The sequence below is a fragment of the Anoplopoma fimbria genome, chromosome 2, assembly GCF_027596085.1.
Source record: "Anoplopoma fimbria isolate UVic2021 breed Golden Eagle Sablefish chromosome 2, Afim_UVic_2022, whole genome shotgun sequence".
NCBI classification, from domain to species: domain Eukaryota; kingdom Metazoa; phylum Chordata; class Actinopteri; order Perciformes; family Anoplopomatidae; genus Anoplopoma; species Anoplopoma fimbria.
In genome coordinates, this window is record NC_072450.1 from 20,721,176 (window position 1) to 20,741,531 (window position 20,356).

General features: G+C 39.8%; 1 protein-coding gene across 1 annotated transcript; it reads left to right on the forward strand.

Moving 5' to 3' along the window:
* The first annotated feature begins 231 nt into the window (after nt 1-231).
* Nucleotides 232-11,473, forward strand: slc17a6b (solute carrier family 17 member 6b). Its single transcript, XM_054618424.1, has 12 exons — nt 232-305; nt 1,742-1,997; nt 2,952-3,070; nt 4,690-4,804; nt 6,281-6,368; nt 6,496-6,582; nt 7,036-7,178; nt 7,354-7,503; nt 8,282-8,414; nt 8,828-8,938; nt 10,292-10,419; nt 11,132-11,473. The coding sequence occupies exons 1-12, from the start codon at nt 232-234 to the stop codon at nt 11,471-11,473; spliced, it is 1,746 nt and encodes a 581-aa protein (XP_054474399.1).
* Nucleotides 11,474-20,356: the final 8,883 nt, after the last annotated feature.

The following is a 20,356-nucleotide window of genomic DNA, read 5'->3' on the forward strand; positions in this document are numbered from 1 at the left end:
GCGCACAGGTCGTTTGATTCCCCTCTTAAGTCGCTTTTGCGCTTTCATTGTGAAAATTAGACTCGTTTTTTTTTTTTTGGGATAGTCACCTCCCTGGACTCAGGTTTTATCACAACTTGGTTTGTTGTTTTCCTTGTAGCCGCGGCAGTCGGAACATCCTGCGACGTAACATGACGATTAAGCAGTAAAAATCATTTTTGATAAATAGGCCTAAACGTATAGAAACTGGATATGGAGTCAGTAAGGACGAGAGCCACGGCGGGGGTGAAGGAATTTGCGGGGAAGACCCTGGGTCATGTGTACAGGTAAGGACAGGCTTCTTCTTCTTTTTCATCTTGATTGGCCCAATTTCCTGGCCTTAAGAGGGAATATGTGCATGCTTGTTTTTTAACCAGACACGAGTCAGGGTGGTGTGTAGGTGTGCAGGTCACCCTGAAACTGTTTTACAACTTACAGGGACCTCAAGTCACGCCTCTAGAAGTGAGAGGAAAATTACGCAATCAAATGTGTGTGTGTGTGTGTGTGTGTGTGTGTGTGTGTGTGTGTGTGTGTGTGTGTGTGTGTGTGTGTGTGTGTGTGTGTTTGGGTGTACCCAGATGCCACTGGCCTGTCAGTGTATCTCGTTAGCAGACAGACAGGTTTTATACGACCGACCTGCAGGCGACGCGCGAATTTTGTGGGATCCATTCATAATTTGATGTGCATTTCTTATCATCTTTTGCATAATGATAAACCTGCAGCCTGTCTCTCAAATGAATAAAATAAACCACCACTTTCGCCATTTCAATCGACAGGATGTAAATGGGGTTTCTTTAAGACATCTTTCTCGTTTTGCATATCCAGAAATGTTTTTTCCTTTATCTTAATTCTTAACAATCTGACGTAGAAATACAGTCAAATTGCATGCAAATGAATTGATGTGCTGCAGAATTATGGCTTCAATGTTCTTTCAGAAAGATTCATTTTTATTTTTTCTAAGGCCTTGATTTCACTGCAAGTCATAGCCTCATCAATTAGCCTTTTATTCGATTCCTTTTCGTTAATAAGTCTCGTTGCTTTTCATCCGTTTGCAGACACATGCACTTAAATGTTTAGGATTTTATCATTTTGCCTCCTGGTTTTGAACAAACAAAGTGTGGCCGATCAATGTGACTTTCACTGAGAAAAAATAAATAATGTAGGGGACTTTGAGGAATGCCCACAGACGTGTGTGTCTGGAGGCTGGAGCTGCTGCTCGGTCCCGTGAATGCTAATGAGTGTGAGAGTGAGCAGGCTGCTGCAATGCGGTACAGTCACGACATGTTCAGCTCTACAGGCCAAGTCTGCTTTTTATTTGCCTGTTTGTTTAGTTTCCATATGTACAAATACAGAGGACATGTTTGCTTTTAATGCGTTGGTCGTGTCTTTTGAGTCCTCTGATTTGAAGCACACAGATATGAAGCTCCTTGTAGTGTGACAGAATAAAACACAGCATGGAGGCCTCTCCATCCTCACAGATGCTTTACTGTGTTGACGATGCAAGAATTGCCACCTGCATTTTCTTCACTGACATGCAAAACAAACCATCATATAGGCACACAAACCACCCAAGCACCAAGTCTACAATTAAATATTCTTACAGGTGGAATTAGAAATGGGCCTCCTCAGAAATAGTTTCCCCATTACAGGATAGATGTGTGTAGCCTACATCCTCTCCTACGATCAGGGACCTCTAACAACTGTCCCAACCTGGCTGTTGCAGGGTGATAGAGAGGAAACAGAAAACCGGGGAGGTGATGGAGCTGACGGAGGACGGGCGGCCCCGGGAGGCCGCGCAGAAGAAACCCCCGCTGTGTGACTGCAGCTGCTTCGGTCTGCCCCGCCGCTACATCATCGCCATCATGAGCGGCCTGGGCTTCTGCATCTCCTTCGGTATCCGGTGTAACCTGGGCGTGGCCATAGTGGGCATGGTCAACAACAGCACCGTCCACGAGAACGGCAAGATCATCATCAAAGAGGTGTGGCAACGGAGGCGATGCGCTCCTCCTGACGCACGAGCAGCGTAGACCGCGGGCCTCAAGCCACAATACACCTGCTTTTATTTATGAAGAAGCTAAAGGACATACAAAGGAAAGTGTATTCCTCCACGCATGAGATACAGAATATATATAAGGCCTACAGGCCATATGCAGCCATGAAATCACTTAAATAGCCCCCAATAATCACGACTGATGAGTTTGTTCACAGTGTAAGTGGGTATTTGTGGGTGTAGAAAACCTTTTAAAGGCTAAAGACATTTGAATGCATGCATGGATAGTGAATTGGCAATAAAGATGCTGCGCATGTTTTATAGTGTCAACTAGCTTTTATAACATAGTTTGCATTCTATAGATGTATAATTTATTTTGGGAAATAGGCTATATGATGCAATTTTAAAAGTATCAAATTAATCCTAAATGGAAAGCCCAAATCATGGAAACTAGTATCAGTACGCGTTATTCTAAACAAACAGTTTATCAGGATTTATTTGCATGAAAAGGCAAATAATTTAAAAGACACATACGCTATACATCTATAGAATATGTCTCTATAACTAAATTCACAATAGCCTATGGATATTTAGGTACATTTGAACAATATATTTGATTTTTTTGCTTTTAGACCAAATGTTCACCGGAAAATCGCACACTACCTTCATCTGGCACACATGCAGGTTCTCAACAGTCTTTCTTTAACAGTGCAGGACGCATGCGTGATTTTTGGTGCACAGATCAATTAAATCTGATCGAAATACCCCGTTGCAGGCCTTTAATAAACAGACCAGGCTTGAGATAAATCCACTCAGAGAATAAACGTTTTTCGTTTGTTTTGTGATTTATACCCTAAATGATCAACAAAGGTCATTCAACAAAATTCAACGTTATGGTTGCTTTTTTTTTCACTGGTTTTTATTTTTCCATATCATCTCCCAGAAAGCCAAGTTCAACTGGGACCCAGAGACAGTGGGACTGATCCACGGATCATTTTTCTGGGGCTACATCGTTACGCAAATCCCGGGAGGATACATATGCTCCAGGCTGGCAGCAAACAGGTAGGACAGTCCTCCTGGGGAAACACCATGAATAAAACACGGCCTCATTCTTCAGATTAAAATATCTTTTATTTCCATTTTCTGCCAATTAATCGAAATGACTGAACAGTTGGGACTCACCCTCCTGCCCGCTGTCATTATTTACTGTCTGGTATTTTTTTTAAATAAGGACGGAACGAAAATGAACAAATGGGGACTGTAATAAACTCAGACAATAAAAAAAAAAAAAAAAACACAGCCAAGGCCAGAAAAAAAAATAAAAAATGGCGTCTTGCCTGGATGATGAATTGGTTAAAGAATTCACATCTACAGGCTGAGTCTCATGAAGGCAGCAGACAGACAGTCAGCTGCTCCGGAGGGATGCAGAGCTGCAGGAGGCCCCGGTGTCAGGGCTCTCTGCCACCTGTTAATGAGCTCCCTGGGGGGGGGTCTAATCCACAGCTCTCAGGGACCAGACCAGACCAGACCAGACCAGACCTTGTCCTGTCGCCAAAGGCTTTAATTCACACGAGCACTGCCAATGCGGCATCATAATCATTATAACACTAAAGGCTACAACACCAATACGAAGATGCACGTTTTTAGCAATTGAATGTTGACAATGTACACAGTCTCCACCATGGAGACCACATGGTCCTCTGCTTAGAGGCCTTCATGTTCAGCACGGTGTTGTTGTGGCCTATAAATTAAAAGGCAAACAATAACTAACACTGACAAGAAGCTTATTGTGAACAAGGGGCCAGCAGGTAACTCATCTACCTGCTAACAGGGTTGTAATGTGGCCTATTGCTCCTTTTTTGTTATTTTTACATTATTATGTAAAAAATGATGTGTCCTGTTGATTGACACGAGGATGTAATCGAATCAATTGGTCTCGTGCCCAACGGTCTCGACCGGATTAGGATTTACCCCCCGCGTGCAGATGAGAGGGAAACGTGACAGAAATGACAAACTATGTGTTTATTGATGGCCTGGCCCTGCCTGCTTTAACAACCACACACAGCCTCATCCTGTGGGATAATTAAGAAAGTCATTATAAGCAAATGTTGTAAAAAATAAAATAAATAAAAAAGGGATTAACAAATATTCTGTTTGCATCTATATAAATGCCAAATTAAAATTAAAATGCTGTTCTTTATGAAAAACACATTTCTTGAAACAAGGCCTAACGAAGTGAAAACGGTTGCTAGGCGACACACGGGCATCGACGTGACTGTTGTCAGGGCGTTGCTCCTGAAATATGTATTTTGTGACGTCAGAGGAGAACGTGCCAATCAGAACCAAGAACACAACAAACGAAAAGCATCGATTCGTGATCAATGATTAGGACACAAGATACACTGCAGGGTTCATAATAAGACAAATGGTTTTTAATGACTTTTCATGTAGAATAAATACATATCGGTCATTTGCCATTTATTATAAATAATGATATGATACTCTGCTAATATTACCCTTTAAAAAGATAAAGGCATGTTTCATAATGTGATATTTCAATTATCCGCTCCTTGTCACCCTGGCACAAAGCTAAACTATGTCAATGCCATTGATTCAGTTCAGCTGGAATCATTATGATATATGTGAAATGCTATATTTAAAATACATCTTATCATTCTCAGGGTATTTGGTGCAGCCATTGTGTTAACCGCGACCCTCAACATGTTCATTCCCTCGGCTGCCCGAGTCCACTATGGGTGTGTCATCTTTGTCAGGATATTACAAGGGCTGGTGGAGGTAAGAGCTTGGTATCATTTAAAGGTGTATTACAATTTTTAAAATATATTTCTTACTGTGAAATAAAATCGTGGATGAATTCACAAATAAAACCAGCGCTGAAAACATCCACACTATTAATAGAACACAGAGGTGAGATGTGTGATGGGAGTTTCTGTTATTTTGGCTATCAATAGCTGAGGATTTGCAATGATACAGTAGACAAAGGGGCTTCCTTCAAATGTTACTACAAGAGAAAGCAAAGGAAAGACTGTAACACACACTGGATATTCAACCAGAGGAAATGTGAGAGCTGTATTGATCTCGTCCACTACAGACGAGTGTTTGTGGTTGTGTGATATTCCAGCTGCCTATTTTGCTGTCACACTTTGTATCGTGCAAACACAACAGCACAGTGCTGGTAGATGCAAAAGGAAAATGCTGATGGCAAAAGAACATCAGTCCTCTGGCTTCGTATAGTGAAATATTACACCCAGATATCTGCCTGCTGTGTTGTTAATGTTGATGAAATGTATCGGTTATAGTGCAAAACACAAAGAGCTGATAGTAGCGTTCTTATATGTACAAATATGACAGATGTAATGAGATGTAAAAAAGAAGTTGTTGGGGGGCATCATTTGTAGAAATGGGATATTTTGTTAGCACAGTGGAATGTCTGGATGAGAGTTTTCCCTTTTATTTAAATGTTTTTAGACAAATGGTATTAAATGCTTGTATGATGAAGGATAATTATCTCACCAGTAGCCTGGCATCATACAGCATGTTACAGCACATCTTTATTGAAGGCTAATTTATAGATTTAAACCTGTTTTGTGAAGGATAAATAAAAACGATGTAATATTATAACACACTGCACTGCTCTCCTATAATAGTGCAGATTGTATTTTAAATTAGCACAGTTGGTTCAGATTAGTGTCTTATGAACATGTAATAGAAGCAGAGCTGCTTCGCATCATGAACAGCTCATCAGCTCCTCTGTAGCAATTTGTTCATGTTAATCACAAGGGTGAAAATGTTAATTTTTGTTAGTTATTATATCAGAATCTGTTGATTCACGTTCATATGTAAAAGGATATTGCTTCTTAGATTGTTAGTAATTCCTTAACTCAAATAATCCAGAATTTTTTTTTATGTGAAGCATAACAATGCCTTTATAATGATTGAAATGAATGAGTAAAATGGTTACGTTTCTATTTATATAAGGCTCTTTAGACCACTATTTACTATAGCAATACCATAACAAATTGATGCTTACTAATTCCTTTAATTTGTTAATTGTGCAAACTCGTATATTTATTTTAACCAAATGCCAACAATGGCCGACATGTTGTCTCCACTCTCATTAAATCCATACGTTTCCAAAACAAACTGTGTGTATCAGGAGTGATGAGTATGATAAGCTGAAGAACATGGAGTTCCAGTCTGCTGTTTCTTCACCATGAATGAACACAGACTGTCTCTGTGTTGTGTGTTTAGGGAGTGACTTATCCGGCATGTCATGGCATCTGGAGTAAGTGGGCTCCTCCACTGGAGAGGAGTCGACTGGCCACCCTGTCATTCTGTGGTAAATACTCATTACACAATTTATACCATTGGCATCCATACATTGGGTAAATAAATTATGTATTGCCTATTATTACCATACTGGTTAAGAAGTCTGACTTGCCTCCCTTGTCTCACTTGTCTTTCAGGCTCTTATGCTGGTGCTGTGATCGCGATGCCTCTGGCTGGGATCCTGGTTCAGTATTCAGGCTGGTCCTCTGTGTTCTATGTCTACGGTGAGATGAACTGATGATGCATGTGACATGCGTGTGTGTGTATCGTTGCCCAAGTGAATATGAGATGAGGTCAAATTCATTCATTCATACAATAAATTAAAAAGTGTGTGTTTGTGGGAAAGTGTGTGGCCAAAGTGTTTTCAAGCTTGTTGAAACCTTGAGAGTTTGATACTCAGTGAAAGTCAAATGGATTTTTCCAGGCAGACAGCGTATTGATTTCCTCCCCCCAATGTTTTGGTGTGTCAATAGATAACCCCCCCCTTCATGTTCTGACTGGATTGGGTACAGTTAGCTCTCCTGTCTGGGTTTTATTCTCTCAGACTTTCTGGAAAGGCTAAAGACATTTGAACCGCTCTCTTTGTACACCTAACGCTCAAGGGGTCAAAATTCGCTGCAGTAGTTTGTCTGTAATGAATTTAAAGTTCTGGCATGTTTTCTCTCTGTGATGTGCAGGATGCGTCGGCATCTTCTGGTATGTGTTCTGGATCCTGGTGTCTTATGAGAGCCCTGCTGAACATCCTACCATCACTGATGAGGAACGCTGCTACATAGAGGAGAGCATTGGAGAGAGCGCCAGCCTTTCAGGTCCCTCCGAGGTAACAACATAGGCAATGAATATAATTTAATACCCTATATTTGTTGTACAGGGTACTATAAGTACAATACTTCAATTTCAAGAGCCATTTCAATCTCCTTTTTTCTTATTTCAGGGAGACGCTATCAGACATATAGTATATGTGAAAATCAATCTGCTGTGATAATCTTTTGTAGAAATTCAAGACCCCCTGGAAGAAGTTCTTCACCTCTATGCCCGTCTATGCAATCATTGTGGCCAACTTCTGCAGGAGCTGGACGTTTTACCTGCTGCTGATCAGCCAGCCGGCCTACTTTGAGGAAGTCTTTGGCTTTGAGATAAGCAAGGTGAGCTTACAATACAAGTCAGTGGAGAGACGACAAACGGTGAGCATGTACTGGGCGATCGATAAAAGATAGATGAAAATGCAGTGGAAATAATCCCTCAACACCAGTGCCAAACATTTTAGAGCTGAGCGTGTGACACTTTGCTGTTGGAATGATTCATCATCAAAATCAATGTCAGTGCAACTGGTGCCCTGTGGGCCTATTTCATGAACTGATGCATTACATAACAAGGCAGCATCGGTGCATAAAGGATGAAAAGATACTAAGTAACAGCCATCACAAATCATTTGACGCTGAAGATTCATATCGAAACGTTAAATCAATGTAACATCAGGTTTAAGTGAACTTTATGTTAAATGTCAACAACAATCAAAGTTTAAGTTTTGGGGAAAACATCTCTATTTATTCTTAATTAAGTCATGAACACCCTGTAATCTCACCCTGCTATTTACCATATAGTGCACTACATTTACCCACCTTATTTGTTTGTACAAACCGTGTGGAAAGTATTTGCTATAGTGCCCTCAAAATTCAGACAATGAAAAAAGTGGTGTCCATGGCAACAATCCCACAATGCTATTTGCCAACATTTCTAGAAGAAAAAAAAACAATGTTTTGTTTTTAACTTTTCAAAAAAGCTCATGAGCCATGATTATTTGGGACCATATTCTGTCTCTCATGTGTGGTGGAGGAACTAAATGCTGATGTCTTTCCTCAAAAAGGCATCTTGAATGCATCGTGCTGACTAAATTTGTTGATTTTCTGCTTTTGGTTGCAGGTCGGCATGCTCTCCGCACTGCCACATTTGGTGATGACCATCATCGTGCCCATCGGCGGCCAGCTGGCCGACTACCTACGCAGCAGGAACATCCTGACGACTACCACTGTCAGGAAAATCATGAACTGTGGAGGTGAGAAGTCTGAACTGAGGATGAAATAACATTTTCCACACCTCTCTCTGCTCAGCTACAGGGTGTTACTTCACAGTGTTAGATCCATACTGTTCTTATTTTGGTTGCCCTTCACTGCCAGAGAGATGCTTGTGTTTTTTATTTGTTCTGTTCAATACTTAGTTGACTCGCTGATTGGGACTGTGCATTGATTTCATATCTGTCACTTGGGTAATTGAGTGCAGGCCATGTATCATGATTAATTCAATTGGCACCACGATGACCAACGATGTGTTTCTGTGTGTGTGTGTGTGTGTGTGTGTGTGTGTGTGTGTGTGTGTGTGTGTGTGTGTGTGTGTGTGTGTGTGTGTGTGTGTGTGTGTGTGTGTGTGTGTGTGTGTGTGTGTGTGTGACCTGCTGTCTGTCTCTGTTAGGATTTGGCATGGAGGCCACATTGCTGCTGGTGGTGGGATATTCCCACAGCAAAGGGATGGCCATCTCCTTCCTGGTGCTGGCAGTGGGCTTCAGTGGATTTGCTATATCAGGTTAGTATACTTTCTGCTCAATCAGAATGTAATATACAATTTAGTGTATGACGTACTACATATAAACACTGGGTCTAATGTATATAGCTTTCACAAAAGAAAGGCCAACGAGGCGACAAGCCACATTTGAAGTGGATAAATGTGATAAAAAAGAATAGCTTTTAACAACAATTTCTGTTTTGAATTACTGCATTTTTTTTTTAGATTATCCATGCTTTGTAAAGAAAGCCAACAATGAAAAAAAAAAAAATAATCAAAAGTGTAGACAAATGAATAATATTTTTCTTGCTGAGTATGAGATAGAATATTGATACAATCTCCCATGTCAGAGTGGTGTAGATCTTCTCACCAAACTATTTGCTAGAATATATATAATAATAAGAATAATATTTTCCAAATTTTCAAACTGTTATAATAACATGTATAACATTTGATTAGCATACTGTACTTCCAGTCTAAACTTGCAGTACATTTTGTGCCAGTTTACCTGTAATTGTGAGATTTAGTTTTCCCTTTTTTATATTATTCTGCTAACATTGTTAGGTTAGAGCCAACTGAGAGTATTTAGAAGAGGGGAACATTACACCCAAATAAGAGTTTCTTCGATGATAAGGTAGTTGTTCCTTTCCAGCCTCCAAAATATGAGTTTAGGGGTTATAAAATATTAAAACAAACATTGTTGAAATGTATTTGAAATACAAAATAATTTTGTTACCATCCCAAGCAGTGGTATGTTTGCTGTTATTCCACAATATTATGTTGCAGATGCACTAGAGCTGAGGGTTCTCTTTTAAACACACAAACAACACCCGCGCTTAGTTCATCAACCCAAGCTGCGTAGCTACAGACCTCCTCAAGAAATCAAATCTAAGATATTATTTGTAACACATTTTTACTGACGGGCAAAATGAACCTTTCAGCATTCTTCAGCCAGTGATTCAACAGATCCTTTCATGTTCATACGCAGGTCTGTGACTGTGTGCAAAATCAGTTTCTTGCCTCTTGTTCTTGCGCTTTCTCCTGGAGTGTTTAATAATTCAGTGCTAGCTCGCTGTCTCGGGGGATTTGCCAGGCAGGCAGTGTGAGGTTGATCGTGAGAACACTTACTCATTCAGCCAGTCACTGTGGGGGAGGAGGAGGATGTGTGGCGAGTTGCTGCCTATTTCTGCAACAAGATGGTCACCATTTGGGCTACTTTTATCAACAACTGTGTCCAGCTTCTGTTTTGATACATACTGTCACAGGGGTTTTCATAAACCAGCCATTTTAATCTGGTTGTCTGGCCTTGTTTTAATTTAAAAAGGTAAAATGTATTTAAAATTAATGTGTTGCCTTTTTTTTTTTCTGCATTAGGGTTTAATGTCAATCACCTGGACATCGCTCCGCGCTACGCCAGTATCCTAATGGGAATCTCCAATGGTGTGGGTACCCTGTCTGGGATGGTGTGCCCAATAATTGTTGGTACGATGACAAAGAACAAGGTAAGAGCTTCTCCATTCAGGCACCAAAAATGGCACTAATAAAGATTCACTCATGTTATGTGTGCAATTAAATTAAAGGTCGTAAAGACCTAGATAAGTCAGCAACACTTAAAGTCCCCCTATTTATCATTTAAAAGCAGTTAATACAGTAAACATTTAATTAATGTTTAACACTGTAACTCTAACCAACTATAGTGCAGCTGTAAGCAGGTATAAATGTTTATCAATGCATTCGTCAATAAGAATAATTTTTCCTGTGAATCTTCGTTACTAATCTTAGATTAGTGGTACCTGGACAGTAAATATATGAAAATATGTACATGTACATTAAATGATGCTCGCATGGGGTCAAATATTGAAACCCAATGCTCAATTTTTTGATTATGGCTGCACGACCTCATTAAATGGAAATATTACAGAGTCACAGAACACAAATTTTTCAAACAGAAGTAAATTGTGCAGTTGTTAGGGACTATTTCAGCTGGAAATTAGCACACATTTGAGAGCTAGTGAGAATTTGCAGCAGCAGGGGGGTATATACTATGTTGGTGGTAATGAAGGAACAATGTGTTTTTAATATCGGACAACAATGTCTCTGGCAAACAGACAATACTAAGAAGTGAGATCTTTTGATTGTTGGCTTTAGTTATTTTCAAATGTCCAGGTCTTCATTTTAAAAAAAGCAACTTTTTGGGTTTGCTTCTCTCTTCAGACTCGAGAGGAGTGGCAGTCTGTGTTCCTGATCGCCTCCATGGTGCATTATGGGGGAGTGATCTTCTATGGGATCTTTGCGTCGGGAGAAAAACAGCCGTGGGCCGACCCAGAACTGACCAGCGAGGAGAAGTGTGGCTTCATAGACGAGGACGAGCTGGCGGAAGAGACGGGCGACATCACTCAAAGTTACGGGGCCTTTGGAGGTCAAGCTAAGTCGTACGGTGCAACCACGCAGGTGAACGGAGGCTGGGCTTCAGGCTGGGAGAAGACGGAGGAGTACGTCCAGGAGGAAGCGCAGGCGGGAGGCTACGGATACAGGCAGGATGAGGGCTACTCCTAGACCCAAACACACATTCACCGAAACATGAGTAGACTTATTTTCCTGAGTGTGCATCAGTTTAGTCAAAAAAATATCAACAAATGAGTAATAAGAAAAACTACAATCCATCGTTGTATTGTTTGCACACATTCAGAAAGAGAAAAAAAATCTAAAAAAGTGTCAACTTAATGTAAAAATTACTAAAGTGTGTACAAAATTCTAAGATACTGGATTAATAGAGGTGTAACACATATCAAATTGGCAGTCTGTAAATGTATTATTATGCATATTGATAATAGATATATTCATTCGGAGTGCAATTGTGTGTAAATGTGAACATTTTTATCCCATCAGCCGAGGCTTCATGACCCCACTGAAGCCTGTAGGGTTACATAGGAGCCGAACCCTTATTTGTCAGATTAACTGTGACAGTACAACGTCCTCCAAGCCAGCCATTACAGTGTGTAGATTTGTCACTTCACAGCGTCGTGGCCAGGAACTCTCTGTTGATATAGATTGTACTGTATCTCTCCTGAATGCACTCAGAGTAGTGTGTCCTTTTAATGCACAATATGATGATTTTTGTTTTCTTATCACCGGCTTCTGTGAGTGTAAAAGTCCTTAACATGTAAGTGAGCTTGTGTAGAGATTTGAGTGGCATAATGACTTGTGATGACCGTTTGGTTACACTTGCATATAAGGTAAAAAAAAAAGTCTGTCTAATGTTTGCTACATGTGATCCATTTTGTGACTCGGTATCTCTGCAGATGAGTGTTTTGATTTTAGCAATTTTAACCCGTCACATCTCAGCAGTGTAGTGCAGGAGTAAAGCCATTCTCATTATTATGCTCCCCATTACTGTCAAAAGTCTAGTTGCACCAGTGCATTGTTGAAAGATTTGTCTTAACTAAAACATATATAACAGAGATAACTAGAGAGTAAAGATGTATAACAGTTTATAGATGAATAAATACATTTAAAGAGATTCACGGTCATATGCGACCGTTTGAAGGGTTTGTGCAATGCTAAGAATTTAGGAAAGTACAGATTAACCAAAATCAGTATGATAGTCTTACTTTATTAGAGCAGCAAACCTAATAATGTTTAATGAGAAAAAGAGAAAAAATTATAATTAAAATTATGTGAAAGATAGTTATATGATCAAATGGATAATAGAGTCATTTATAATGTTAAAATTTATCCATGACAATAAATATATATACATGAGTATAAAAGCAACAATCAAAGTTTAAAAAAGAATTATACCATGTGAAATTATCAAAACTGTTTTAACTTTAGCAGAAAGTTGAGTGTTCATGTGGGATAACATTGTTTAAATTGAGAAGTAAATATGTTTTCAGGGCCTTTAAAGCTAAAGGAGATGGAAATGTAAAAGGACATTATAGAAGTAAACATTCCTAAACAAGTATTTAAATGTTTACATAAATCTATACTTTGCGTAAAGTTCATTGAAACAGGAGATTTTCTATTACAGAATAGATGTGAGATGAATAATGTTATAATGAAATGTTTTTATGGGAGTCTGGTAATGAAAAGTGTTTTAGGCTCCTGAAGAGAAAGAACAAGCAAACATACTCCAGAATGTGATTTGTCCTCATTCTGCACTTACACTGACAAAGTCTGAAGGGGGACACTTTTGTTTCATTTGTCTGTGGAGACCTTAAGTCAGCACTTCACAATATAGATGTGTGTGGATGTGTATTTATGCATGGAACAAAGTGCAATTTGTAGTGTGTCCTTTCTTATGTTTCCTTTTCTTTCAAACTTATTTGTCTTTGTCTCAGAAACTGTTACTGATGCTTCAATTTCTTTGCACAATCAACCAAAGGTGAAAAACCAGAGCTGGGTTTTAGCTGGAAGTAAATTATTTTTTAAGGGAGTACAGACCATCAGCAGCGAGGTTCACTCGTTTGGAACCACAGCGTGCAGGTGGCACCAAAACATTACTCAGTGTACAAAGCAATAAATCCAAAGTAACAGTTCTGGTCAAAACGTCATGAACAATCATTATGTAACCGTTTTTAATGCGTTTGTTTAAGAGTCGTGTTTTTTTGTGATAACAAATGTAGAAAATAAATGAACAAACCTAGGAAAAAAAACGTATAAATATATGTATGAAAAATATAGTTATAGAGTCCAACACAAACGTCTTTGACAACAGGGACGAGTTTGTGATGGGGCTGCTCACCAGATGAGAATGATAAAAAGAGCTCCGTCTGAGAGGTGGACGCTCTTCTTCTTCGTGTTTCTGTTTTTGTTTTGGTGTGTGCTGTGGTTTCCCCTCTCTATCTCCCTCTCTCCCTCTCCTCACTTTTTAGTTTGATTAATGTTCCTCATTTAGTGGCTGGACCCTCGTTGCCCTACTTAACCACGTGCACCTCTTCTCCCCAGCTGTTCAACCCTGATTTTATTGTCTCAATATTTGACATTAAGGATGAAATCTAAACAGGCGATTCTACATTTTAAAAATGAAAAATGTTCAACCCTGAAGTAGTTAAAAGTTTCCTGTTTCTGTGCCTCTGAAGTTACAGTGTGATTCTATGGCTTCTGTTGCTGTGTAAATTGAGAGGTTTGTTGGTGTCGAAATGAAATACTCTATATCATTTTTTGATAAAAAAAAACAAAACAAACAAATCTGTGTGTGTCCAGAGTATTTGTGTTTGCAACAAAGGAGAAAAAGTAATGAAAAAAAGTCAGTGTTGAAGAACATAAAGAAGGGCAAATTTTAAATGTCTTTCCTTAATAATTCCTACAGTTTCCACTTTGTATTCACCTGTTGCTAATAACTCACATTGTTAAACTGCAATAATTCTCCTACAGTATTTCTGGATGCTGATAATATTCAAATGACACATAAATGGCATTTGACCTCTGCATTTAAATCATTCAATGCATTAGGAGCAGTGGGACAGAACCGCTGCGGTAGTGACTTGGGGTTCAATGTCTCGCCAAAGGACACTTGGACGTGCAAAGAGTAGGAGCGGGGGATCCAACTGCCAACAATGTGGTAAAATAAGTTTTCAGTGAGGCAGGTCTGGGGACGCCTCTGGCTGTTGTCACTTGGTGCACCTGTTGGCAATCAGCTGATTAGTTGTTGGTGAAAAGTCAAAAGGATTCACTCATGAAACTAAAGAACTATTCACACTGAATAAGTAGCCAAATGTTTTAGGTTTAATTTAACCACTGTAACATTCATTATAACATGAATTTGTTGTTTCCCTGAACAGGTTTCTGTATTAGAGGATAGAGGAAGTTCAGATAAACAGTGTTACCCTGCATTGTGTGGTGAACATCAAAGATAAATTAAGGTAATTTGCCACTTTTATGTAGGATGTAACAATGACATTTGTGAGACCTAATAGCCAATGCACAGAATTGTTAGATAATATGTTAAAAAAATAAGCAGGCTTTAAACAAAAACTGCAAATCAGGGCTAAAAAACAGATGAAGACAGAAAATGATTAAATTGGGGATCAGGTAGAAATAAAGGCTGGAAAACAAGAGTGGAAACAAACCAGCAAAAAGGGCCGGTATATATACTGCCGGACTAATGTGGGAAATGGGGAGCAGGTGAGTAGGTGAGCAGGTGGGCGGGGATAACTGCAGTAGGAAGTGACTGGATGTGTTAGTCAGGTGACTGGGAGAGGTGAAAAAGTCTGATCTATTGGACAAGCAGATGAAAAGGCAATGAAGGGACCTGAGGAAGTGGAAATGTGGCTGAAAGGAGGGACAGAGAGGCAGAATGGGCAAGAATAAACACAACTGAGGCAGACTTGTGATCATTTTATGTACTGTGACAAGACAGAAATTCACAACATACCATAAAACATTTTCTTACTCACTGCAAGACACAGTAGCATTATTATACTGATGTTGAAGGAATGATCTTAATAAAAACACCAGTGGGTGAAACCGTGACAGTCGGGGTTTTAAGCAGAGTAGCTGCTCCACCAAGGTCACAGGAAGTGCTCAGTTAATGGCTGCCCTCCTTCCCCGTTGGTGAAATCAATAGGGTCGGTCCCCAGTGTTCGGCTGCACCTATCGACTGTTCTAACCTCTTAATGGAGACGAAAGGGAGGAGGAGCACTTATTGAGCTATTTGGAGGTGTTATTTTGATTTAGGAGCTGATCCCCAACTCCACCAACAAAGCTTCAGCACACGGTTCTCACAGATGATCATCAGAGGAGATACTGTACAACAAATTAAAACCGTACACCTGAGCCTGAGTAGTGATACATTATTTTTGTGTTACTTTTAGGTTAATGAGTTCTCCACTGAAGTCAAAAACATTAATATACATCTCTTTCTCAGGACAAGACCACTATGTAAAACCTTAGGAATATATATTTTTTATACAACATAAACATGAAACATTTTAAAGACCAATAAATCAAATGTTAATAGTCATATAAGAACATATCTCCTATACATTTCAATCTGGACATACCCTTTGGTAGCACCTCCAAAGAGTGAGGTTTAACAATGTCCACAACTATAATAGCGGCTTTCCTGAAACATTATTTTCAATTTTATTCGAATTGATCTGATTAATAAGTGTAGTTTTACTGAAAACGTAAAGAAAACATATCGCAAAAATCAGTAAGTAAGTGAAATAACATTTGATTTATCAAACTAGCAGTTTATAATCAAATACACTGTATTCCATGGTAATATAAATTTTTTGCAAACATACAAAAATCACATGAGCAATATTTCCTAGATATGTAAGTAGAAAAATGAATTTGTGACCTCAGCACAGTCTCAACAAGTCTTAACATAAAAACCAAACCACACACAAATTGGTATTCCAAGCAGATTATTATTAGATGTCTTAAAACATGTCTGAATAAGATCTTTAAATAAATAAATCTCTGTCCATGTGTTTGTGTGTGCGTGTGTGTGTGTGTGTGTGTGTGTGTGTGTGTGTGTGTGTGTGTGTGTGTGTGTGTGTGTGTGTGTGTGTGTGTGTGTGTGTGTGTGTGTGTGTGTTATTGTGACTCTTGTCCCGGCTCAGCCCATTGCTTTTGTTAATTTGACAGACTCAATAAACGCGTCACCAGTCACCCCTAAATGCTATTTTCTCACAGTCAACCAGCCAGAACCGTCATCCTGTCCCGGTGCAAGTGAGGGAGGTGACCCATAACCCTTTGTGACAATCAATCTGCCTCTTACACACAACCTGCCACTTCCTCTCCTCACAGAAAAGGTACAAAAATAAAATAAAAATCAAGGTAACATCAGCCTCTGTGTCTGCGCAATTGATGCAAGTCTACGTGAAGAAACACGTCATCCGACGACTCTTTAAATGTTCTCTGGGGTTTAAACTTTTCATTTGCATCATGTTTATAAATATAGCATGTGGGCGTGTGCGTCTGACAGCATGGATGCTAAATTGAGAGAATGCGTGCGCATATGTTCAGCATCTTAAATGGCTGTTCAAATGAGGGAGGGGGGCAGGTGGTGCTATGGTATCAAGGGAGAGGAGGAGGGGGTGGGGGCGTGTGAGAGGAGTGGAAGTGGATGCCAAAATCACTCTTTAATGACTCGGGGGCTGTGCTCATGTTGAGCTCGGGCCCCTGAGAGCCTACGCTGCTCATAAATAAGCTCTTGATTTGCACAATGTGCCTCCAGCACCTCTGAGCGAGTAACAGGATGATGAGGAAAGTATATGTCTTTAGATAGGATATCGACATAAGAGCAAGCATCAGATATAACATCAGTTATGACTGAATTAATGATAGGAATTATTCTCCTCAAAGTATCATAAACAATGTATTTATTTCTGCATTACTCCGTCTTTTTCCAAACCTCATGAATTATTGAACACTTTCTGAGTCACTCATTAGCATTTTTAGGAGTTCCTTCATTAAAATAACTGCAAACATAGAAATGAATTCGTTTTGGGTTTAAAAAAAGTGTAACTTCATGCAGCCTCTCCTGCTTTCTGCAGTCACATACATCCACACGTGAGCTGTCCATGGTGCTCTGATGAAGGATCACTGCGTAACACCACCATGGGCGTGTTCACCGAGCCGTACATAGATATGCAGAATACAGCATGGTATCATGGCATTCAAGACCTTAAATGATCCTGATCTATACATCGCACTTCTACAAGAATGCTCGGTAACGACCCCGACCCACCCACAACACGCTCTGGATCGGCGTCGGTTGGCTCGGGAAACAGCAGCAGGATCCTCCTCCTGCACGAGTCAGGAAGCATGATTGGTTGCACATGGAAGCCTTCAGCACCATCACCACAACCGGTATATATTTAGCTGGTCCCCCCCCCTCCATCTCCTTCTCTGTTTCTCATACGCATCCTCCTACCACCTTGTCAGAGGAAGTGCGTCATAGGCTTGTCAAGGGGGAGCCTCTGGGGCGAGGCACTCTAATATAACAAAGTCTGAAACTCTCCTTCATCAGGCCTTCTTCAAGATCACACACAGTGACACACACATGCAAAGAGAGACACTTGGAAGACACTAGCATCTCGATATGATGCAAGATTATGTGACTTGAGCTGAGAGGTCTGCAGATAGAAATGTGTACAGTTCACATGCAGACAGAATAATAATCTTTCTTACTTTGTCTCCTCTTTTTACAACTTCAATGTTTCAAGAGGAAGCGATTCCAAGTGGAAATAGACAGAAAATGAAATAAAAAGAATAGTTTTCCTTCAAGAGGATGAAACCCCACCACACTGCCGTCCCGAAATACTTCATGGATTTGACCACAAATTCCTCCATTACTCAGAGTAAAACATCCATTTGATATCTTGGAGGAGTGGGGGAAGAAATGTGGTAGTGAGGTACTTTCATGGTACAAAAAACAACCTGTTATAAATTGACCTTTTCATGTATCTTAGGGTTTCAAATAGAGACTAATTCCTTGGGAACAAATATTAGTTTTGCTTTATTTTCTCTTATGGAGCTACAATGTCTCCCTTTTGTGCTTTGATAGTAAGATATTTGAATGGAGACAAGAACCATAAAGCAGAGTTTTGCAATACAAGTCGATGTATGATAAGAACATTAGGAACATGGGGAGGGAGGCATTTAATACAGCTAAAGCACCTGGATTGAAGTGTGCGTATGTGTGTGTGTTTGTGTGTGTGTCTGTTTGGGTCTGCGTGCATGGACATGCATGTGTGTGCCAATAGCTCCTTATTCAGGATGCCTCTTTATGCCTATCACCAGATGGGAGCTAGCTGTGTGTGTGTGTGTGTGTGTGTGTGTGTGTGTGTGTGTGTGTGTGTGTGTGTGTGTGTGTGTGTGTGTGTGTGTGTGTGTGTGTGTGTGTGTGCGTGCGTGTGGTTAGGAGGGGGGTATTTCCCTAAACCCAAGCATCAGGCCTCCTTTTGTCCTCATGCCTGTCACCGATGGCTTCACAGTGGGGTGACACACACACTCCAAATCTCATTAAAAAGTGAGAGATGGGGGGAGGGCTTTCATGTCTAATGGAAGTGGAGGAAACATTTGATAGCAATAAGATCAACTTGATGCAAGCAAGGATGTTTCACAAGATCATTTAAAATAACTTAGTCATCATTAAATTCACCTTTTGTTATTGCTTTTGTGTTGTTCTTTAATGACATGACATTGTTGCAGCATTTAATCATGAAATAAGGAAAAACCAAAACAATCTACACAGACTCAGACCATAAAGGGGTAGCCTAAAGCGTGCACGCTCACAAACACACGCATCCTTTGATGCTTTATTGATTGGATGGACAATACGTGTCCATCTGATTTCATTAGGTACAGTGATGTGACACATCTGATAGAGGTCTCAAAGTGGAGGGATAACACGAGGACGATGCTATCTCCGTCTGCCCCTTTGTTCTGCGTTTAGAGAGACGGCTCAGCACACAGAGCTAAACAAGACGAATCAATCTTAGTCAATTTTCGCTTGTTTTAGATAAAAGCAACCCTGACAAAAAACACATGTTAAACAATCTTAGAAACAGTCCTTTTATCATCTCTTGTTAAACCATTTGTCGTAATTGCCGGTGTGAATGGCAAAACAGCATGCCCGTTTTCACAACTTGCAATTTACCCATTAGGGTTGGAAATTGCTTTGCAATTACAAGCAATTACTCCCAATCCACTGTAGCAACCACACACTAAAGCTCTTCAATTGAAAAGAATAAGAAGCTGAATCCAAGCAGTCGCTCATTTACCTCTTTGTGAGTGATTTCCTGCATCCATTTTTAACAAGAACTTAATGTCTGCATTGAGCTAATGTGTTTTGTTTTGTGTCATGGCAGTGATAAAATATTGATGTGCGGTGCCTTTAAGAGCTGAGCCTGTGAGAGGAGACACCTTGGGACAAGTGTGTGTGAGTGGACAGACAATAAACAAATAGCATAAAACACACAGGAGACACTGTCTCTGACATTTGCTTTGGAAAGCTAAATGTAAAAAAAGGAGAGCTAAAGCAACAACTCCCTTCAGTTTTATATCATAACTGGTAATATTACACCAGGACAGGTTAAATCTTATTGTTATTTTGGACTGCCTGTTTCAATTTAGTGTGGAAAAGTTCTGCAAAATTGACCAATAAATCCAGTTCAATTAGTTTTCCTTTACATTATTAGCATTACACTTCAATATCTAACTGTCCTGCATCCTCTATTTGTCTCTAAAAATGCTAAATGGTCACACCTTTCAGAGTCTGATATTATTGACTATGAGAGAAATGTGCGGTATTATTTCAGCCAGATGTTGATAATTCTGTTAAATTTTAAAACAACCACCAAGCTGCACCTCCTGTGAGCTCTAGATGGACACAATATCACTTGTACGACCAGATAACGCCTCTAACAGGCTGAAGTAAGCTAAGTGAAGGCTGTAGAAAAGAGTCCGATGAAAAGGATAAGA

Coding starts and splice junctions, on each gene's coding strand:
- slc17a6b (XM_054618424.1), top strand. CDS start 232: ATGGAGTCAGTAAGGACGAGAGCCACGGCGGGGGTGAAGGAATTTGCG. Junction 3,071..4,689: donor TCCAGGCTGGCAGCAAACAG/GTAGGACAGTCC, acceptor TATCATTCTCAG/GGTATTTGGTGCAGCCATTG. Junction 4,805..6,280: donor TATTACAAGGGCTGGTGGAG/GTAAGAGCTTGG, acceptor TTGTGTGTTTAG/GGAGTGACTTATCCGGCATG.